The sequence below is a fragment of the Columba livia genome, chromosome 1 (genome assembly GCF_036013475.1).
Source record: "Columba livia isolate bColLiv1 breed racing homer chromosome 1, bColLiv1.pat.W.v2, whole genome shotgun sequence".
NCBI classification, from domain to species: Eukaryota; Metazoa; Chordata; class Aves; order Columbiformes; family Columbidae; genus Columba; species Columba livia.
Genome location: NC_088602.1, coordinates 152,685,658 through 152,708,787, shown reverse-complemented (window position 1 = coordinate 152,708,787; position 23,130 = coordinate 152,685,658). Strand labels below are relative to the sequence as shown.

The window sequence follows — 23,130 nt, the reverse complement described above, 5'->3', positions numbered from 1 at the left end:
ACGGAAAGGGTTTTCAGGCATTGGAACAGGCTGTCTAGGGAAGTGGTTGAGTCACCATCCCTGGAGGTGTTTAAAAGGCATTTAGACGAGGTTCTTGGGGACATGGTTTAGTGCTAGAGTTAGGTTATAGTTGGACTCGATGATCCTGAGGGTCTCTTCCAACTGAAATGATTCTGTGATTCCAAGAGGAATCCCATGTCCCAAGGTTAGGGAAAAGGAGTAGAATCACAAGTAAAATTGGATGAAATGGCTAATAAATTGCTTAACAGCCAAGAATTTGATTTTACATCTCTTTCCTGAGTAGTTCACTGATACTACATTTGCACAGACTCTTTAACCATGTCCATGTTCCACACAGTTGCCAATAGGCCCTAATGATGGCTGTGTGCCTCACAACAGGTAATCCAAGGTCAAGTCTACACTGAGTGCTTTGCTGCTGTTGCACATCTGATCCATACCATCAAGGTGAATTCATCTTCTGTCACAAAATGTGCACTTTGGCCTTAGCAGCTTTATTTAGCTGCTTCCAGTAGAAGAAAATCTATGGTAAATCTGTAGTTGACATAACTGATTGCCCTGGAAGTTTCTGCTAGCACAGCTACACTTCATCATTTTCCTGACTGACTTTGCTATAGCAGTTTAGAGCATTTCCAGGTTGGAGCTGGTAGTCCAGGTTCGACTACTAAATCTAATGGATTGTTTGTGCCTGTTCTTTTTGGTATGGTTATATTGCATAGGGTGGGTCATAACACCGCTAGACCAAGTTCTGTACAGTGCTAGTGTGGGAGGAGGCCACATGTTCCCTTGTTTCCAATGAACTTGCTAAAGGACTGAAACATACGTGTCAGCACCCTGTACCTTATGTGCCTGTCAAAGGGGGTGTGAAAGGGAGGAAAGCTGCAAAAGGGAGAAATACAAAGAAAGGCAGCGCAGCTGTTTTGACCATGTGTTTGATCACCAGCCCAAAGTATCAGTCATAATGGGATAGCTGTTAACACAGTCTCTACAACCTCTTATTTGTCTGCTACAATCAAGATAACTTCCATTGCCTGGGGATTTTTGTATTTTTCAGATCAACTTTTTTAAGAAAGGAGCAGAGATGTTTTCCAAAAGAATGGACAGCTTTTTGTCATCTGTTTCGGACATGGTTCAAAGGTAACACAAAACTTGTGGCTTGTTGGAATTCTGAGCAATAGCGCTGTAACCTTCAGTACGTAACAGAGCACACCTCTGTTTCTTTCTCAAGAGATTTCTTCCATGCTTGCGTTGTGTTGTTGGGCATATTTTGTTAAAGCAGCAGGTGGAAATGAGGTATGTTTGCACATGGAAAATGTGCAGGAAAGGAAAATGCTATCAGTGCACTGCAGAGGGTATTTTTACAGTATAGCCAGGAAGCACATACTGCAGTGTTCATGTGCTTTCTTACATACCTGTGTCTCTTCATTCTGAATTAGACGTATTTATACTTGCTGGGTCTTCTGTAACAATACTGTAACAATAATCCATTGACCTCTCAAATAAGAATTTAGGGCCTATAGAGGCAAACAAAACTCCTCACCGTAGAGAACATACTCATTGCATCCAGTGTAGGCTGTATTGGTCCACTGAGTTTGACCTGCTTTGGCTAAGTCCTTGTTTCAACAAACTGCCTCTACTTTTCTGCTCCTAATTTTGTGATTATTTTTTCTCCCCTGTGGTCTCATAGTGAATATTGACATTTTCTTTATAATTAAGTCCCTGTAAATGTAAACTTTACATTTTAAATGTAATCCTATTAGATAGAACATTAATTTATTTTAAATCAGCTGGAACACTAAACTGAGTCCTTTAGTTTATTGCTTCACACCTTTCATGTTGGACTGTATCCAAATCATTACTTACTCTGACTCCGGTGGCATTTTAAATAACACATACTTGTTTACTTGAGAAGAGTGTTATAAGAAATCTCCTTGTATAGTAGATTCTTTCACTAAATGATTCTTTACTCCCTGTACCTCCATACTTATTTATATATCTTTTCACACTCTTCTGAAATAAATCCCTTTGCAATCTACATAGTGTTTGTACAAACTGGAAGAGATTTTAAACTCCCTTGAAATAGTGCCTGTTAGTAGGGCTAGAGCACCTTGCTTGTGTCGTACAGGTACTGTGACTGTCCTGCCATTGGATCCCCACCATAGAATAAGCCCTTGTTTTCCAGAGTCTGATGAATTTGAATTCTGGACAGCACACAGTAGGAAATGGAAGCAAAGACAGGCTGCTCAGTTGTTCTGCTGAGTCTGGGTTTTTTTGTGTTTTAAGTCTGTCACACAAAAATTCTTGCAAGTACCACTCAAATGTAACTAGTACAGGAGTGTGATGTCTTGGGAAAAACCAAAAGAGAAGCTTGCAAAATTCTGAATGACAACATGCAGCTTAGCAATTACTGACACCGGACATGGTTTGATGACTTAAGATTAGAGACACTGGAAACCATGCTGCCCACTGCTTTCCTTCTTTAGTGCTGGGGATCACAAGGCCTCAGTGAGTCAGATCTCCTTGCTAATCAAACTAAAAGCTTTTTATTTGCCAGATTTGTTTTCTTGGAACATCAAGCCAATGAGACCAATTGTGCAGTTACAGAGTTTCAGCAGTGATGTAGTCTTGCGTCTGTTTAAGCTGATTGTAAAACTGAGTCTTTGTGTTTACTGTATCAATGAAGATACTTTTAAATATTGCTAACAGTGTAAAACGCATAAGAGAGGAGAGATCATTAAAATATTCTCAGTAACCAATAGGTGTAGTTGCCACAAGTGCATATAGTTTCAAAATTGTCAGTTTTTCTCTCCTTTCTACCTTGGAGAAAAGCAAAACGTGCCTTGGGAAGAGGAATCCAGTCTTGGGAACTGTGAAAATGCCAGGGCAGTTTTGTTGGAAGCAATTTGTGGTGCAACAAAAAGGACTGATTAAAAGATTCACTGAAGTAGCACTTATGTAAAAAACTGACAGCACTGTCCAATTTTATTTCTAAATTGAATTTAAATAATTCTTATTTGGACATTTATTGATAATGTTGAAAGGCGCTAGCGTGCAAAATATGGTCTAATTTAATTCAGATCTGATGATATTACTCAGCCTTTATAACTCAGCCTCTCATATGACTTGGCTAAGTGGTAAGATGCACACAGCTGGTCTCATTTTGAGGGTGATGTGGGAACTCAGGAAGTCTCAAGCTTTCTAAAGACGTGAAAAAGCTGGAAATAAGCTCACATGAAACAGACTAACACCATGATGCAAGAATGACTCTTCATCTGGCCAGTCAGATACTGCTTAGCACTGACTTAAATGCAGCACCGTCTCTCTAGATCACTCCAACAGCTACAGGTTATCACCACCTTCTGCAAAAGACTGGAGAGGAGAATGGCAGAAGAATCATATGTACTCGCCTTGTGCTTTTCCACGGGCTTTTTGCCACGGTCAGGGAACAGGACAGTGGACTACACAGATCTCTGGTCCTGCTATGTGCACATTCTCCAAAAGGTTTAACCACTTGGGCAGGAAGTAGGGAGAAAGTTGTTTATTGCATAGGTGCAAGTATGAATGACTTTCTGCGCAATGACAAGTGTTCTTGTGTTCTCACCCTGTGAGTTTTCCTAGTAGCCTGGACACAGTTAATAAGTCCCAAAGTTTGAAAAAGTTAATATAGAAGTCAAATATTTGCTAGTATTGTTTCTCTGAAAGTCAAAGAACAGCTGCTGCAGTATGGACCTGAAGAGGTGATCTAGTCTGCTCTCCTGCTGACAGCAGGATCAGTTAGAGCAGAGGGCTCAGCACTGTGTCCAGTCGAATTTTGAGAATCTCTGTCTCACATGTGGCACACGCAGTAACTTGTTACAGCTTGTGTCCATTGTCTCTCATCCTGCCACTGCACACCTCCAAGAAGCATCTAGCTCCATCTGCTGTGTACCCTCCCATCAGGTAGTTAAGGTAGCAGTACATTTCCCCCCTTAGCCTTCATTTCATGGGGCTGAAAAACAATTCTTGCTAGTTCTTCTCATGTCCCATGTTCTGGCCCCCAAGCCATGTAGGTGGCTCTTCACTTAACTTTGTTTCTGTCTTTTGTGTGCTGGGTCACCAAAACTAGACACAGTGCTCCTGTTGGAGCTGAACAGATGGGAATAATTACTTCCTTTGACCCACTGGCTATACTCCTGCTCATGCAGACCAGGATGTGACTGTCCTTTTTTTGTCACAAGGATGTGGAGCTGGCTCACGTTCAGCTTGTCCTCTAGGACCCCCAGGTCCTTTGCTGAAAGTTGCTTTCTATCCAGGTGTCTCCTGTCCTTTACAGTTGCATGGGGTTATTGTACCCCAGACAGGACATTGTCTTTGCTGATCTTCATGAGGTTCTGGTCTGCCCATTTCTGTAGCATGTCATGGTCCCTCTGAACAGCAGCCCTCCACTCTACCATAGCTGTCTATCAGTCTTCCCAGTTTGGTGTCCTCTGCTCTTATGGGTTGTCGAGCTTGTGTTAAAGAATCTCAGCCTGTAAGCTTCAGTGTTGACCCAGTGTTGACCATGAGGAACATCTCTCAGGTACCAGTTAGGCTTTGTCTCACAGATTATAACCCTTTGAGCTCATTAGTACAGCCATGTTTTCTACCCATCTTGTAGTCAGCTGCTCCAGTTTGTGTTTCACCAATTTGGCTGTAAGGATACTATGGGAGACCATGTGAAGGGTCTTGCTGAAGCCAAGTGAAACAGCATCCACTGCTCTTCTCCCACCCACCAAGCTAGTCATCACATCACAGAAGGCAATCAGGATTCTCAGGCATGATTTGCCCTTGGTAAATCTGTGCTGGCTGTTCCCACTTGCCTTCTTGTCCTCCATGTGTTTGGAAATGGCTGGAGAATTTGCTTCTCAACTTTCCCAGGGACTGAGGTATAGCTGGCTGGCTTGTAGTTCCCCACGTTGTTTTTCTTGCCTGTCTCAAAGGCAGGTGTGACACTTGCCTTTTTTTTCAGCCATTAGGAGCCTTCCTTGACTGCAGTGAGCTATTGAGGGTGATGGAGACCAGCCTGGCAGGGACATTGGCCACCTCCTCAGGACCTCAGTTCACAGATATGTAACCAGACCTCAGATTCGCAGAAGGGCACTGCAAACAGACAGTACCAAACTAGCTACTTCCTTGTCTACAGATGCTCCAAATAGCGCTTGCAGCTGACATGGAGATCTAAGCCTTTTTATGTATAGTTATCTAATAGCCTTTTTAAAAATTATTGTATTAATTGTGTCACATTTTGAAAATGGTAGACCTTTAGTTGCTTTCTTATTATGCCCGTTGCATTGTTGTGGACTGATGAGAAGAGACTGCAAGTGAAACACAGACTAAGTTTGATGGAAACAAGGCAGATATATTGGTGTGATGGGACTGTCAAGTGGTCTCTGGGAACCTCTGAAAATCAAGTGGCTCCCAATGATTGCCTGACAGTAGATGGGGAAAAATTAAGAAAATATTAGGGTATTTCACTGGCATATGATGATTCTGACCTCTTTTTGCTTGCTTGTTCCAGTAAAATGGCTGCTCTGCTTCCCCCTTAATGCTAAATGTGTCTTTTAGTAATATTATGAAATCATAAATGTTCAGCACTGCAGTATATATCCATATGATGCTTCTGCAATGAATTATCACTTATTTTCTGAGTGAAAAATTGCACTCAGATACCCTTTCACAGTTATCTCTTTCAGAAAACTGGATTTTTACAGATAGGTTCAACAAGAGCTCAGTTTTGCCAGCCTGCAGCAAAGATATTTTCTGAATCACACGGAAGTGGAAGATAGGATTATAAACACAAATTACAGCTAAAATGATGCTTCAGCTACAGATTTTGTTGTTATATTGTTCCGAATTCAGGAAAAAGTTACTGTTGAAAGCCTGTGGCCAGTTATTAGGTGGTCTTATGGCAGGAATTCCTGCATGTTACACAGTTGCAGGAATAAGACAAAGTCAAGAGATACTCTAGTGAAGCCTGTTTTGAACTATACTGCTGTACTAGAGCAACATCCATATATGTTCAGCAATGTAAATTCATACAAATGTGGATTTAAAAGCCATGTCTCTTGAAAAAATAGAACTTAACTCTTTACTCCCAACACTTAACTATTTCCGATGTCTGCTTGTTTCAGGTGTATAGAACAATCTCATAATTCTAATCATTATCTCTCTGTACTCCTTGAGGAAAGAAAATAACTACATTTAGTACAAATTGCAAAAAAGAAAGCATAGCTACTGTATGAGATGTGTGGAGAGTAACGTCTTCAAGCTGGGCTTTCAAAATAAAGAGCAAGGGGAAATCCTGGCTGCACTTTTGCTGCCAGCCCACCTAAGATAGCCGTGTTTTCGTTAAACTATTGTCAGTACCTCCAGAGCATACACATCGTGTCTCTTCAGGCTCAGATGAGATTATCTGGGAGCAGTTCCCCATTGTATGCCTCTTTCTTTAATCCTTTCCTAACTGCACTGATTTATTTAGTCCTTAGAGAAAGCCTTGGACATGTAGTCTTACATTCTATTTCCTATAAAGTCTATTCTAAAAGTAAACTTTATCTTTGCACTGCTCTCTGTTATAATCTCAGCTGGTATTTGTGTTCACTTTGGATTACAGATGTTAGCTATATCCTGGTATGAATTGACTAATGATGGATTTGGGCTTGTTGTTTTGTTTTTCCGCAGCATACAGGGAGAGTTGGATGCTGAAGCTGAAAAAATGAGGGTATCCCAGCAGGACTTAATTGCGGTTAATGAATCTGTTTACACTCCAGATTCTGATGTAACTTCACCTGCTATCAATAGAAATCTCATCCAGAAGGCTGGCTACCTTAATCTTAGAAAGTAAGACAGCTCTTGCTATCTGTTAGTTTGTTTAATTGTTGACTAGTTGCTACTTTTTTTTGGAAGGCGGAGGTTGGTGGGGAGATGGGATCATAAAGACTCCTCAGGTAATGATATTTGAGGCTCCTGAATCACTGTGGTAGCTGTGGTTTTCACCTACTAAGTATCAATGTCATCTTTGAAAAATGTGCTTTTGAAGCTTAAACCAAGTTAGAGGTGCTGGAGACTCTTTTCCTGAAAACAGAGTCATAGAATCACAGAATAGTTTGGGTTGGAAGGGACCTTCAAAGGTCATCTCGCTCAACGCCCTGCAATGAGCAGGGACATCTTCAACTAGATCAGGTTGCTCAGAGCCCCGTCCAGCCCAGCCATGGATGGGGCATCTGCCACCTCTCTGGGCAACCCGGGCCAGTGTTTCACCACCCTCAGTGTAAAAAACTTCTTCCTCATGTCTGGCCTGAAATTTACTTCTCTTTGCATTCTCCTACAGGGATGATTTCCTGCATTCAAGTGGCTGAAAATTAGAAACTGATAGGGCTGGGTTTAGATTTTTCCCAGTTCTTAGGACTAATGAAAACTTAGTGTTTACAAAAATAAACAGCTGTATTTTGTAGTTAATACATGCTTTCATAAATGATCTCTGTTACATAAATAAAAGCTTTATGGACAGTCTAATTGCACAACTTTTAATGTATACCATACATAATTACCTTTGCAGATTTTCCAATTAAAATCTTCCATCAGCTTCCACAGGAGCTATGTATTATTGGTGGCATATAGTAACCCTGTTTAGGTATTTCATTAAATATCAGTTTATTTCTGTATGACTAGCAATTTTTATTAAGTTCTCATAGCATTCTAAAAGCTAGATTACAATATAATAGGACTCTATAGCTGGGGGGCAGATGGACTCTGAGGTATCACTTGCAGAAAATACTTGTTTAATGATGATTCTTTGTGCTGAAATTGCTGATGCTGCTCCTCAGCTTAATAGTATTTCATATCAGTTACTCAACACCAATAATTCTTTTATTCCTTAACTAGCTGATACTGCAGAGAGTGTTTTTTTTAACTTGGGATGTTTGGAATTAGTTTAATTCTTCAGCTTTCATTAAGGATTAGCCTCTGCTAGGAATAGGTGCTGCTTTTACTTCTTGACAGAGACTTGTCACAAAAAAAAAATCGAGGGATGAACATGAAGTTCAGATTAGCATCAGGAAATGTTTGCAGTTTCATATATGTTTGGAGTAATTTCTAAATAGTAACAAATCTTTATCACTGCATCTTCTCTTTAGTAAAACCGGTCTGGTGACTACAACTTGGGAAAGACTCTATTTCTTCACTCAAGGCGGTAACTTGATGTGTCAGCCAAGAGGAGCAGTAGCTGGAGGATTGATTCAGGACCTGGACAACTGCTCTGTTATGGCTGTGGACTGCGAAGACAGGAGATACTGCTTTCAGATCAGTACTCCAACAGGCAAAGCGTATGAGACAGGTTTTATTTGAGGACAGCTAGTCACACCTACCCCTTCAGATGCTTGGATGTAAAACATGCTTGCTATAGTAGTGAGCATTTCTTGGTTTCCACAAGGGTGTTTCCAAATTAAAAGCGTGTTCCTTCCCATCCTCCCCCACAGCTGCCTGCACAGCACATCCTGCAGCTTATTCGTGAGATTTGTTCCTTTGATGGGTAATAGATACAAAGCTTGGTGATGTTATTGTAAGACTTGGAGTCAGACACTCCTGGTGTCCACTGCTGGCACTGATACACTATGTTTATATTTTAGGGGTATAACTCTTCAAGCAGAAAGCAAGAAAGAATATGAGGAGGTAAAAATATTTTCTTAATATTGTTTTTCTTGTATACAAGTGAGCTTGTAGAGTTCAACTTAATTTTTCCCTTCCAGTGGATTTGTGCCATCAACAACATCTCCAGACAGATCTATCTCACTGACAATCCAGAGGTAAGAGCTTGTTTCCATCTTTCAGTCTGTTCCTTTCAACTTGCTTTTGCATTGTTCTTTACATGGCAATGTAAAGTCTGTGTGTAAAAGAGCTGCTCGGTCTTGTTATAGGCAGCTGCAATCAAGTTAAACCAGACAGCCCTACAAGCAGTGACTCCCATTACCAGCTTTGGGAAAAAACACGAAGTTCACCACCCCAGGTAACATTCTCAGTTGCACAGACCAGAAACTCTGTGCTCAGTTGTGCTCTTTTTACATGGCAGCAGTCACCTGGCAGAAAGCCCTGTCTAGGCCCTGGCTTTACAAAACCTCTGTGTTCCATGAAATTCCTCTACTTGTGATGTTTCCTACTGAAAGCTGTAAGAGATGCCAAGTGTTACAGAATCACAGAATGTTTGGGATTGGAAGGGACCTTGAAAGATCATCCAGTCCAATCCCCCTGCCGGAACAGGAACACCTAGATGAATGTGTCCAGGAATGTGTCCAGGCAGGTTTTGAATGTCTCCGGAGTAGGAGACTCCACAACCCCCCAGGGCAGCCTGTTCCAGTGCTCTGTCACCCTCACTGAGAAGAAGTTTCCTCTCATATTTAAGTGGAACCTCCTGTGTTCCAGTTTATACCCATTGCCCCTTGTCCTATCATTGGTTGTCACCGAGAAGAGCCTGGCTCCATCCTCGTGACACTCACCCTTTACATATTTACAAACATTAATGAGGTCACCCCTCAGTCTCCTCCAAGCTAAAGAGACCCAGCTCCCTCAGCCTTTCCTCATAAGGGAGATGCTCCACTCCCTTAATCATCTTTGTTGCCCCACGCTGGACTCTCTCCAGCAGTTCCCTGTCCTTCCTGAACTGAGGGGCCCAGAACTGGACACAATATTCCAGATGTGGTCTCACCAGGGCAGAGTAGAGGGGCAGGAGAACCTCTCTCGACCTACTAACCACATCCCTTCTAACACACCCCAGGATGCCCAGGAGGGCAAGTGAGCAATGCCATGCAAAATGAAATCTATATTCATCCAGAATGTTAGAGTATAATTGAAAGCAGCTGCACTTTTAAATGGAATGCCCATCCTAGATTCCCAGCGCAAGCAGTAGCTCCGTTTGCAATAGAATAAAACCTTAAAGCAGTCCTATGTAAGAGTGCAACGTCAGCTCTCATGACAGACTTGTCAGGACAGTGTCAGTGAGATAGATGTGTAGCCAAAACAAGTACCTTAAAAATGGAAGTTAAATGAAATAAAATTCCAAATCAAAGAAGAGACTGCAGTAAAACACACACTCTCCTCCACTGTGGCAGCAGCTCTGCTGCCAAAACTGACAGAAACCCATTCACTGAAAAAAAACCCCTCTGTCTGCTAAAGCAAGGCAGCAAGCTGGGCATGGCAGACTGTGCCAATGAACACACTGCATTCGTATGAAAGGTCCTTTCCTCACTCTGAGCAGTATGTGGGTGGGCACAGAGTCCGAGTCCATTCCAGAGGCTGGTTTGGGGGGTCGGTTGGTTGTAGAGCCAGAGTGGTGGTGGTGCAACCATTGTTAGAGCAGAGATGAATTCTGGAGCTGTTTGGTTTGGTGGGAGTGGTCATGTGTCTAGATAAGGTTCTAGCTCACTTGAGAGCTCTGTTGTGTGTTCTAGATTGGGTTGTAGGTCACCTGATGCCTTTAGCTCGGGTTATAGGGTGCATTCTAGATGAGGTTCTAGTTTATGTTCTCGACTGGGTTCTGGGTCACTCAGAAAGTTCTAGATAACATTTCTAGCCTGTGTCCCAGATCACTTGGATGACACCAGACTGTGTTCTATATTACTTGCCTGATCAAGATTGGGTTTTAGCTCACTTGACAGTCCACTTTGATGGTTGCTTGACAGTGTGTGTCCAGCTCACTTGATGGTTCATTAAGTGTGTCATGGTTCGCTTTTGCTGGCTCCAGATCAGGTTCTAGTTATCTTAAATGTTCCAGAGTGTGTTCTAGACAAAGGGTCTGGCTCACTTTGGGTGTTCTAGATCATGTTCTAGTTCTTGGCTCTATATTTGGCTTCTAGGTCGCTTGAAAATTCTAGATTGTGTTCCAGAGTCGACATATGTTTCTGATTATGGATTGTGTTCTGAGAGGAAGTGGGCCTAGAATCTAGTAATGGGCAAAATTTGAGCTCCATTGATATCAACTGCCAGACTTCCACTCCCTGCTTAGTGGGCATGGTAGGATAGAAATAATTTGAAGTATTAAATGAATCAACACCTTTTTCTGTAATGTACTGCCAAGGGAATGGAACTGACATTGTATGAGGTGACAGATCTACGGCAGGCAGAAATGTGTTGATTTTTTTTTTTCTCGTTTTTCTGATGGATCAAGGACATTTTGAACTTTGTTTCATTGGAAACTATGTGAAACAAATAAATTGGCTGGATAACTGGGGGGTTTGTCCTGCCTCCTGGACACTCCTCTCACTTCCCATTGGCTTCCTTTTAAAGAAGAGCTTTGACATCTTATATTTAGAACAGTATTTTTTTTTTTCACTAGTAGGATTCTATACTCTGCACTAAAAAAAAAAAAATCAGTCCCTTTATGTATACAGGACACATAAAATACAGAAATGAAAAAAGATACCTGGATCAGACATCTGAAAGCCCAAAGCACAGGGCTACAAGATTAGTTAAATAAGATTTTTTCCCCTGCAGTATCTCTTGCTGTTCCACAAAATTCTGCGGACAGCTGTGTTTTCTTCATCAGAAACAAATCACTTTTCTACCTAAGGAATAACTTACAGGTTCTGCTGACTGTTAACTCACCGGGATATCTGCTCGCAAGGACTTAAGAGCATCCTCAAGAACAGATGCCATGCCATGGAAGAGAAGTCAGCAAATAGTGCAAAGCAAGCTAGTTTGGCAAGGTTAAGTGTTATCTGTGGAAGGAGGAGATGTGCAGAAACAATGTGGGCCCAGGTTGGGCCAGTCACCCGGGCTCAGAAAATCCCATCTGGGGTTCCTTATTTTTCCCAAAGTGATGCAGCTTTCTAATGGAAGCGTTTGCAGCTTCCATAAATTCTTACAAGTGTGAAACTGAATTAACTTTGTATTCCCCTTAAAAATAAGCCACAAAATATGTGAGATAGCTTGAAGTGTTGTGGGTAATGTTTGTTGCTCCATCTCACAGCTCAGAAGCTCCTTGCAGTTGCCATTGCGATTTTTATCTTTCTTTAGAAACAAAGACGATGCTTAATTTGTAAGTGCTTTTCTGCAAGGGAATGACTTGTAATGTGGATAATACAGCAGAATCCCCAGTATAAGCTGAAGTAACTGTGTTCTTGCTCTAGGATACGCTTATATCCAAAATATGTATTTTATGTATCATTTCTTTATGTCCACCTTGCTCAGTGGGAATTCTTCACACTTCTGCAGAGTTGGCTTTCAAGCCCGGTGCTGGACTGAAATCCTGCTTCCAGAAGCAGTGTGATAAACATAACAGGGCAAGTTTGGGTCACACTGACATTCATCATGAAGAGACTTCTCTGCAAGTTTGTCAGAAAGTTGTAATTTCTTACTCAGATATTTATTTCTAGAAATTGAAACTTTTTCGGGTGTTTTGCCTCTCAGTGCTGTTATGATTTATGATTCCTTTTATTATGATTTCTTACAGATTCCAAAGATTCCCTGTAGCCATGGGGAATGCCAGTCAATTTATTTCTAATTTTACTCATAGTACAGCTGCTTAATGTGAATTACGGATTTATAAATAGAATTGCCATCTATTTCCCTTCAGCAAAGGAAATAGCGATTTCATAGACAACTAATCTCCCAAATCACTTTTACATCTGTATGCAACCTGAAAACTTTCTAGAAAAGGAAGATGCTGCTCGTAAACCGAGTGTACATATGTAGTGATATGTATAGTTATGACTTCTTTAATAATCTTGTCTGCCTTCCAAAACAAAGATAGGGTGTCATTCATTGATTGGAGGTTTTTTTCCATTTCCACTTCAGCCAGAATGTCAAGAATATGGAAAATGATAAAATAATTCCCAATGAATCAGCTGGCATTCAAGAATCCACACAACTCATTGCTCCTGGAACACCAATTCAATTTGATATCGTACTGCCTGCCACAGAATTCCTGGACCAGAACAGAGGTGGCAGGTATGGCCAGAGACAGCGATCGATCACTTTAACAAAGTGATTTCAGGGGAAAAAATCAGGTATTACAGCATGTGCATGGCTGCCCGAATCTGAAATTAAGAGTTTTTATTCTTATTTTGTAGGCGTGCAAACCCATTTGGGGAATCTGAAGACAGCAGCAAAGATGAGGAGGAAGGTAAGTGCTTCATATTTTTCCAGATAAGATTAGTCGTGATTTTAGGCCTAATTGAGCTGTCAGCTATCCAGTGTCTCTTAATGAAAGCACCTGACACTGTGGAGCAGCAGTGACAGACCCATAGCACTGTTAGATGTTGTCACCTTTCAGAAGGCAGCCTTCTAAACATCACCACCTGTGAAAACAAACACCCTTTTCCTTGACAGTCCAAGCCAAGTTCCAGATTAGGTTTATTTCAAAAGTTTAAAGGCAAAAACGTTTGGGGTTGGGATTTTTGGTCTTTCATTCCTTTTTTTTTCTTTTAAGTTGTTGACTTGTTGAAAAAGGGGTTCATGGGACTGTAGTATGATTCTGCTCAAGTTTGAGGCTGCTTAGTAGCCATTTCTCACCAATGTGTACTCTGCAATCCACAGTCTATATAGGACATATAGGATATATAGGATATATAGGATATGGCTAGAAGCAGCAACCTGTCTCAGCAAAAGGAGAGTCTTACTGCTGCTCCCTTTCCAGCAACAGTCAGCAGTTGTGACCTTCCTCTCCCAGCACACGCAGGTCTCAGACCCTGGCTGTACTCCTCTTCCTCTGTAACAGTTAAAACTGCTGTCTGGAGCCAGCAACCCCTGTTAGAAAACTACTGACAGAACCAAAGCAGAACCTACTGATTTGAACACTCACTTGCCCGTGCAGTCTCATTGCATGGCGGGGTGTCTGCAAGTTGCCGTGGTTGCAAGCTGCCTGGCAGCAGAGTAGCTGGGACAAGCCGGCACCTCCGTGCTGGCAGCAGCAGCACAGAGAAGCGAGTACCATGTGTTGGTGACTGCCCAGTGTCTCAGACTGCACGGGTGGATCTGCGCAGCTCAGCTCAAGCTAATGCTTCGCAGACTTCGTGGTGTCTTGTGCAGCGTAGACGCAGCTGTTGTGGCCTTTGAGCAGTCACGTTCAGCAGGACTTGTCCCGCTTTGCCTTGCTGACCACCAACCATAAAGGGAGCCTGATTAAATGCATAATCATAAAATCATAGAATAGTTTTAGTTGGAAACGATGTTTAAGATCATCAAGTTCAACAGTTAACCTAACACTGCTAAGTCCATCTCTAATCCGTGTCCCCAAGACCCTCATCTACATGTCTTTTAAACACCTCCAGGGATGGTGACTCAACAACTTCTCTGTTCAATGCCTGACAACCCCTTCTGGGAAGAATTTTTCCTAATATCCAATCTAAACCTCCCCTGGCACAACTTGAGGCCATTTCCTCTCATCCTGTCACTTCCTACTTGGGAGAACAGACCAACCCCCCCCATGCTACAACCTCCTTTCAGGTAGTTGCAGACAGTGATCAGGTCTCCCCTCAGCCTCCTTTGCTCCAGGCTAAACAGCCCCAGTTCCCTCAGCTGCTCCTCACAATGGCAACTTAGTTGTAAATACAAGTCTTATGGTGATAGTCAATGAGCAAGGAAGGATTTAATGAAAACCTCATTGGAACCAGCTGCATGGAAGGTTAGAAAGACCCAGAAGTAAGGAATGTACAAGGTTGAAAGACAAGAGTTAATTTTATGGAAGACAAGGCTTGTGCACAATCATAAATTTAGCACAGTTTATGTGCACCTGAAAACAAGATAAGAAGTGAATTTTACTGTCTAATCAAATAAGGCATAAAAGACCAGTTACACTTTTAAAGCTTCCAAGCAACTGTGAGCTGGTTTTTGTTCCTACTTGGTGCCAGTTCAAGCACTGTTGAAAACTGGGTCAGAGCACTGCCTGGCTCATAGCAGGAAGTCACCACCCACAGCTTTACTGTTTGAATTCCAAAGCAAAATAAACAACCTCATTGATACCTTCAGCTACTGGAAAACTGAAGTAGCACAGGGAAGGAAGTCACACCTTTTCTCTTCCAGATTCACTCTTGCAGCAGATGTTCGTCGTCCGGTTTTTGGGATCTATGGCTGTTCAGTCAGATGAGACAAGTGAGGTGATTTATGAAGCTATGAGACAAGTGTTGGCTGCTCGTGCCATTCACAACATATTCAGGATGACTGAATCCCATCTCATGGTCACCAGCAGGAACTTGAGGTACTGTCTGATCTTTAACCCGTCAACATTCTGTTCTCTTCACACAATGTGTGATTAGTATTTTTGGTGCTGTTTTTCTAATAAATGCACCCTTTGAGGGAGCAAGATCCTGCGATTCACTTCACTGAGTAAAAATACCTCTTTTCTTACTCTGTAGTATCTACAAATCATCCACCTAGGTTATGAGAACATCCTACCAAAATTCAGAGGGTGCAGTGGGGCTGTAAGGTCCCACAAAGGTACAGAAAAATATGCAAAAAAAACCCCCACACTGGAAGAGTCTCTTACCTTCAATGTAGGAACAGCAGGAGAGACATCGCTGTCCTGTTGTCAGTGTCATCACTGGACAATACGTTGAAACGAGACATTGACTTTAGCCGGGGTGCATTTATGTCCGTGTGTGTATTAGTGTATCAGCCCATATGCACAAATTAGTGACTCAGAGGTACCATGACCTATACATGTTGGGCAGTTGAGAGTCGGGGTCTGGAGTTGGACAGATAAAGCATTTGATTCTGTGTGTATGTCTCCTCATGTGTCAAACTGCTATAGTGATTGCTTTACTATTATAAAGCACCTTGACATGACTTAGAATCACTTTAAAATAATTCCTTCTTTTTTCCCCCGCACATAATTGCAGGTTGATAGATCCTCAAACCCAAGTTACACGAACAAGTGTAAGTAACTTTTGTTTTGAATTTCGTTTTCAACCACATCATTGAATACTCAGTCACAGGAACTTGAGCTCTTGACCAAGCTAACCATATGCTGGTTAAAAACATATATTCTTTTTTATACTTCTGCAGTTTGATCTCGCCACTGTGACACAGTTTGCTGCTCATCAGGATAACAGGCGCCTTATTGGCTTCGTGGTCCATCTCAGAGAGGGTCTGGGAGAAGAATCCATGAGCGCGTATGTTTTTGAGAGCAACACAGAAGGGGAAAAGGTTTGTATAACCTTCAATAAAATATTTTATTTAGGAAACAGCTTTTAGGCTTCTTGGCTTACACATTCGGGAAATAGTGCTACAGAAGCAAGAGCAGCTTAATTCCTTGCAAGGAAACATGCCTTAAGACATAAACCTGTGATGGCTCATGTCAAAGGACAACACTTATAGATAATGCAACAGCACATACAACAAGGAGGAAAGGATGTGGTCACTAACAGCAGCAGTAAGAGACAGAGGAGAGTGTGCGTGTCTAGCATCAGCACTAACGAAAACGTCAGCGATGCTGTGACACGTACATCTGTAAAGGTTTCAAAGACGAGACAGCTGGACTGTGCTTACACCGCTGGGTGCTGGCTGTGTATGATAGTAACAGACTATTAAAGATAAGGAATGTGCTGGAGAAATTTTGTCTTAGAAAACAGTAACTCTCTTACACGCACCAGAGAAGATCCCCCAGGTTTGGAATGAGTTTGGTGAACAAAACAAACCGAGTTGAATACAAAGACTTAGCAGGCTAAGCGAGCTTTGGAGGAGAACCTAAGACAGTTTTATTTTTAGGTAGTTAGCACAGTGAATTGGTGTCCTACCTCTTCTTTTAAGAGCTGTATTTAAGACTAACTTTGCGTTGACACTTCAGTGTTTTAGTCTCAGTTAAAGAACAAAAAACCAAAGCAAAACAAAACGCCAGTTTACATATATTTCTGTTTTAGATTTGCTACGCCATTAGCTTGGGAAAAGAAATCATTGAGGCACAGAAGGTAAGTTTGTTTCATTCCCCATATCTGTGTTGTGATGCATCATATTCTGCTTCCGTGTGCACCGTCCAGGTACCTCTGGTGCACATGAGAGAAAGAACAGCCACTCCCCCTAATGACAAAGTTCTGTAGACATTTAATGCAGCCCCAGGGTAGTTAGTATAAAAATAAACCCAGTTTGACTGTAGAGTACCTTGATTTGAGATAAAATTTGTCACCCGAAATCAAATTCAGAACTGTACAAATCCAGTTGTTCATGTTTGAAAGGAAGCTGTGAGCAGGTCTGAAAAATAAACCAAACTCCTTTGGATGAAGTAGAAATTGCACCCATTGCTGTTTGACTTTTAGAAACTCATATTCCTTCTTCCCCTAGGGGAGAAGAAACACACAATGTTTTTCCACTTAAAGTGAGTGGCAAAGTTCCCTGGCCCATTGTAGATCAATTTATCCGTTTAAAGATGTGGTACTAATGCATTTGTTGTATACTCTTGCTGCTACAATTTCAGCACAAGTTGGGAGAATGAGCTTTTAGTCACAGGCAGTAAACACAAGTACAGTAAATTTATTTAGATAGTTATTTTTCTCCTTGTTTTTCAGCAATTGTACCAATGCAAGATAAGAACAGCAAAATAACGGCTCAGAATTAATTACTACTTTTTTTTCTCTTATATAGCCAAGGTGTGGTTTTACTGAACCAAAAAGGATTATTTATTTCAAAACAAATGTTTGCATTCAAACCAAGCGTGTCAAACTCATTTTTACCGGGGGCCACATCAGCCTTGCGGTTGCCGAATGTCATACAGTGGTATAAATGTAACTACTCCTACACTTACAGAGTCCTAAAATGACATTCAGCCCTTTGAAGGCAACCGTGAGGCTGACATGGCCCCCGGTGAAAATGAGTTTGACACCCCTGCTACAACTAAAGGTTGTAATAAAAGTTGTAAAACCTTAATGAGAAGTACTGGGAGAAGTGTGTGCTCCTCTGAAAGATTGCTGCAGCCCAATGAACTCTTTTGTTGTTCTTCAGGACCCAGAAGCATTAGCTCAGCTAATGAAGTCTGTGCCGTTAACGAATGACGGCAAGTTCATGCTTCTGAATGACTATTCAGAAGAGGATGGAACCCTGCATGAAGGGGAGGAATCAGAAGCATAAAGAAACTCTGGTTTCCTGCAGCCTGCGTGGGAGCAGGAACAGCAGGGACTCCTTCTGCAACAGTCTCCGGTTTTCAGTCATCTGCGCACACCCAGGGCCAGCACCCGCCTTCCTGCTGGAGCCAGCGTGGCATTAAGAGCAGAACACCAGCAAGACTTGGCCTTTGAGGCTTTTCACCTTGGTGGACGTGCGGTGTGTAAGTGTGGTTGGGAAGCTGACAGTCTTGGAGGAGGGTTCAGCATTAGCCCCTTGCTGCTGGTAGCAAGGACAGCACAGCTCTCAGCCACAAAGGGCTAATGTCACTTCTTCAGATTGACATGGTGAGCAGCCTGTCAGTCTGCGGGAGTCAGCGCAAGCTGTCAGCTCCTTTAACAAACATCAGGCCTCAAATTTCCTACCGTAGTCTGTTTTCATAGTTTGCATGATTATGTGCATCTGAATGAAGGTTAAAAATGCACTATTTACTTTAATTTCAGATGAAGTTATTTTTAGTCTAGTCTAAGTGTAATAAGATTTATCTTTTGTGCTAGCCTATTTACAAAACAATTTGTTAAACACTAAATTTTTTCCTATTAATATAATCTATTTTTATATTGTATCTAGAATAAGCTTACAAAGCAAATCTAAGTGCCTACTCTTACCTTCCTGGGGACCACACTCACCCATTCTGTAATTAAATAATGGACATAATGTACCTCCTTGATTTATTATTTTAAATACCACTGACATGCAAACATTAGAAGTAGTTGACGACTGTGGCGTGTTAGTTGTGTGCAGTTTTTCTATGGGTAGGTTTCTTAAAAGTTAAGTTGCCAGAGAGGATAATTGTAGGACAAATAAGTACTTCCATAATAAGAATTCTTTGTATTTTTAACATTATGGTGACATACAACAGCTGAGTCTACCAGCAATCTTTGGTTTTAAGAAACTGAGCAATAAAATGCTAGATTATAAGTCTACAATGTATTGACTAGTCTCATAGTACCTTCCTGAAATTAGACACTAGATAGATTTGGCTAATATGTTTAGATTTTTTTTCCTTTCCCGTTTAACCTGAGAAGTGTACAAAAGAACAAATAAAAATAATAATTAGGGGGGGAGGGGGTGTGTAATCTGTGGCATAGTTTGTATTACTCAAGATAACTGGAACAAATGGCTCTTCGCAAGTACTTATTAAGAAACTAAATTTTCTGTGAGCGGAATCTGTGCTACAGCATCTGAAAGATCCCAGTTTGCAAGCGTTTGACATGGCATAAATTCAGTTTACCTGGTTGGTGATTGTTTAAAGGAACCATGGAGGAGAACTGTTAGTAACTGACACAAAGACTTCTTCATAAATAAAAGCTGAAGCTGTCTTACTAAAAAATATAAAACCTTCTGAGCTGATGTCACTGAAGACACTAAGAATGAGGTTCTCAAAATTACATTTATTAACACAGTTTTATGTACATAATGTTCTCTACTCACAAACCAAAGAAACTGACATAACAAAATACCCTTTTGTACAATGAGTTAGGAAACATTAAGTGTTACATTTGGTCCTTTGTACCTGAGAAGCTGAAAACAGCTGTTGTTGATGGACACCAGATGAAAACTTAAATGTACTTCTGATGACAGACCACATTAGGACCTCCAGAATCTACCCTGGGGCAGCAGCTCAACTTCCCAGTGAAGCCAACACCAGCTGGGAGGTGCTGGGGCCATCACTAATCACTGGTCAGTGATGCAGAAAGCAAGTCTGGAGTTTGCCGTGGGCCATGCTCTGCTCCTGAACCTGTGGTGCTGACAGGGGGACGGGCCAGGCCGTGCCCGGCACAGAACCACATCAGGAACGGGCTGCAAGGCCTCTGAAGAGCAGCTGCTGTCACTGGCACATCACAGCACTGGTCTTCTCAGGGAGAGAGGCCGCCCTTCAGCCACTGCTGCCCCTGACATGATGGAAAATAAACCTGGAGATCCTGGTTCACGGCCCTGCAGCAAACTCATCATCCTCACTGGCCTTTAATCACCTCTGGGAATTCTGAGTGAGCAAGTTCAGCTCAGTGTGGGGGCTCTTTTTCTGTTTTAGTTCCATCATCTTATCTCCAGCCCACCAACTAAGGGTCTATTTTGTTCCTATAATCAGAGGAGGAGGGCAAAAGTAGTAGCACCACAGCAAGAATTTTGCACGCCTTTCAGATCCTTATGGGGGGAAAAAAGGGTTTAATGTGACCCCCACTGACATCCAAATCCAGGACCCACCTTGTATTTCAGATGAGAAAAGCTTTCTGCATGTATATGCTGCTACATGACCAAAAAAAAAAAAGGAAATATAAACTATAATTCTGTGTTAGAAATAATAGCTCTATTATCACTGTACATATTTCTGTTTATGTATATATTTTTGCCACCTATAGTATACATTCAGGTCTCCCAGATTAAACAGGGTTCTATAAAAATAGGCTTATGTCTTTCCTGTAGAACTTCCATCACCAGAACCACATGAATTTGGTAACCACTATACATTTAAGAAAATGTGCAGTTCAATTGCAAAGTATTACCTACCCAAGATAGTGTCTTTCCAAAATAAATGAGAGAAGGGAAGATACAAGTGCAGATGATATTCGAGCACGGGCAATGCCCTGACTGCACACAGCTACCTTGTGACTCCAGCCTGGGAGAAACAAACACCATCTGGACGTGATTCTGCAGCTGCTGCGGAAGAAGGAAACATAGCGCTTGGCCACTCCAAGACAAGAACTTATGGGACTTGAGATGAGACAGGAATATGGAAATATATAGGCCGCAATCGCAACAGCATGGAAAGTGGCAGCAGCAGCAAGGACGCTGATCTCAGCAGCGCTACCAAGTGGTCAGTGCGGGCACAATTTGGTCAAAAGAGAAACTACACAAATTATGAATAAAATACCTCTATCAAAATAAAAAAACAAAAATATAAATCAAGCAATGCAGCATTTTTAGGGCAGTTTCTGCAGTTATGATGAATTAAAAATAAAATCTTTAATTAGCCCAGCTGATTTAAATGGTCCATGAAGCTTCTGTGTCCTGTTTTCAGAACCAACAAAAGGACTTCCGTATTGGCGTGGTCTTTCCAGTTGAAAAAAGCACGTTTGTGTCAGCTTTCTGAATGCTGATGTGACTGGCAGGAAAGGGCAACTCACAGTCTGTCAGAAATTGTCTTAATCACTGACTTAAGGGTGGGTGGAACAACTGGAACCATTAAAACTTTACCGTTTTTTGTAATTAGGAGAGATGAAAAAAACTGGCAAGCATGGTCTAAAATAGAGTTAAGAGTGGGGGAGAGGGGGGAAAAAAGGTAATTCTCAGTTGGGCTGAGTAGAGTAATTTATTCTAGTTAGTAAGATCTAGAAGTGTTTTATGTTCTGGGAGATTAAAACACAACCATATCTTTCAATGAAAGTGGTTACTGTTAAGCTAAGTCTAGCTACTTAAGTTAGGAAATCTGAGTAACTTGCACAATCTAGAACCTCTACTTGCAGGCATTAACAGATGTTATATTGATACAGAGTTCTCACAGTGTTCAGCAGCTTCTGAAGCCTGCAGTGCAATTACTGTTAATAATTAGGCATGTAAGACTGTATGAACGACACAGACAGTACAACAGACCTGCAAAGGCTAGGAAATACAGAACTGAGGCTGAAACTTGCAATTAGGCACAACATCTTAATGAAGTGTAAGATCACTTAATAGTTACAGACACCCATCACACAGTGCCTGGTCATAAAAGGAAGAGCTGATTGTGGTTCTGTCTTGGCTCTGGATTTCCTTACTTCTGGGGATGCAAATCAGACCTTCGGTATGAAATGAGAAGTAGTTTATTACATTAACTTTCCTGGTTTTCCCATTCTCTGATAAGGGGGGGGGGAAAACAGCAGAGGAAAATAAATGCCTTAAAGGATCCTAAGTTCCCACAGTGCAAGTACTATCTACAGTAGTAATTAGGGTTTGTGGAATAAAACATTAATAAGGACTTCCATCTTCTGTAATAGCTTTAACATACATTCACAACATACACTGTTACACCTACAGTGTATTCTGTGACTGCATTAAATACAACAGGACTGCATAAAAACATGTCTGAATTATTTTTTGGACAACGGATATGCACAATATCTTGATTCAATTTTTTTTTGCTGGTTGAAGAGATGCACCAGTTCAAATCTTAGACCAATGGTCTATGAGGTTTGGGTTGTTTTTTTAATGCTATCTCAGAGATGCAATAATGCATCTAAAAAGTAGTAAGATGATTTTTTTTTTAATCTGTACTTAAAAATAACCACCTCCAAGGTCAATATTTTATATCACTATTTTCAATCTAAGGGAAGTGCTGTAAATAATGTAAACTCCCGAAAAACAGAAGTTTCTACAGGAAATAGAGACAAAGACAGACCTAGCCTCACTGGATGCTAGTATATTACTGTACATTTCATCTTGGATTTAACAGAGCAAGTAAAAACAAGTCTAGAGCTTTTACCCCTACTGATAATGACAAGAACAAGAATTATTCGAGTAAGTAATCATCACCCATACCAGCCACATCACTTCACAACAGGATCTGCAGGTGTAGAGTTGGGAAGATCTCCATTGCTTGTTTTAACAGATTCTTCTACAAAAATAAAAATTGAAGACATGGATCACATTCAACATTTTATTCAAGGCAGTAAACCCAAAGTCTTAGGATGTATATTATGGTGATGTCATAACACACTTGATACAGTAACACCATGGTTAGAATAAGCAAACTGACCCTGCAGCATGAAGGGTCCTGGCCCTATGAAGAAGTCTGTATTTGGGGTGAAAGATTCCTTCAGTCAGTAGAACTTCTGTAAAGATTACATAGACACACACACACTTTTTTTCAGGGTCCAAGCCCAAATATTACAGCAAAGACCACGGTCAAAGATTTTCAGCCTTGTCTGCATTTCAAGCTTTTCTCACCACAAACCACCAGAGTCAATATTTCACCTAAAATATAACTAACTGCTGTTCTACAGAATGCTATCTAAATAAGCCAGGGTACTATGTCTG

General features: G+C 41.3%; 2 protein-coding genes across 3 annotated transcripts in view; one reads left to right on the top strand and one right to left on the bottom strand.

The window, feature by feature from the left end:
* APPL2 (adaptor protein, phosphotyrosine interacting with PH domain and leucine zipper 2) overlaps positions 1–19,454 on the top strand; it is a 43,196-nt gene extending 23,742 nt beyond the window's left edge. The window contains exons 9-21 of the mRNA XM_013368589.3: positions 1,073–1,155; positions 6,715–6,873; positions 8,169–8,357; positions 8,661–8,703; positions 8,781–8,837; positions 8,949–9,037; positions 12,820–12,972; positions 13,095–13,147; positions 15,046–15,220; positions 15,861–15,897; positions 16,027–16,167; positions 16,881–16,928; positions 17,956–19,454. Coding sequence (XP_013224043.2) covers positions 1,073–1,155; positions 6,715–6,873; positions 8,169–8,357; positions 8,661–8,703; positions 8,781–8,837; positions 8,949–9,037; positions 12,820–12,972; positions 13,095–13,147; positions 15,046–15,220; positions 15,861–15,897; positions 16,027–16,167; positions 16,881–16,928; positions 17,956–18,081 — 1,353 coding nt within the window. The 3' untranslated portion in view covers positions 18,082–19,454. The remainder of the gene's footprint in view (positions 1–1,072; positions 1,156–6,714; positions 6,874–8,168; positions 8,358–8,660; positions 8,704–8,780; positions 8,838–8,948; positions 9,038–12,819; positions 12,973–13,094; positions 13,148–15,045; positions 15,221–15,860; positions 15,898–16,026; positions 16,168–16,880; positions 16,929–17,955) is intronic.
* Positions 19,455–19,488: 34 nt separating this feature from the next.
* Positions 19,489–23,130, bottom strand: part of WASHC4 (WASH complex subunit 4) — a 43,339-nt gene continuing 39,697 nt past the window's right edge. The window contains exons 33-34 of one of the 2 annotated variants that reach the window (XM_065038988.1): positions 22,633–22,708; positions 19,489–21,893 (exon numbers count right to left, since the gene is read on the bottom strand). In XM_065038988.1, coding sequence (XP_064895060.1) covers positions 22,641–22,708 — 68 coding nt within the window. In that variant the 3' untranslated portion in view covers positions 19,489–21,893; positions 22,633–22,640. The remainder of the gene's footprint in view (positions 21,894–22,632; positions 22,709–23,130) is intronic. The other variant, XM_065038997.1, reaches the window with a different exon arrangement.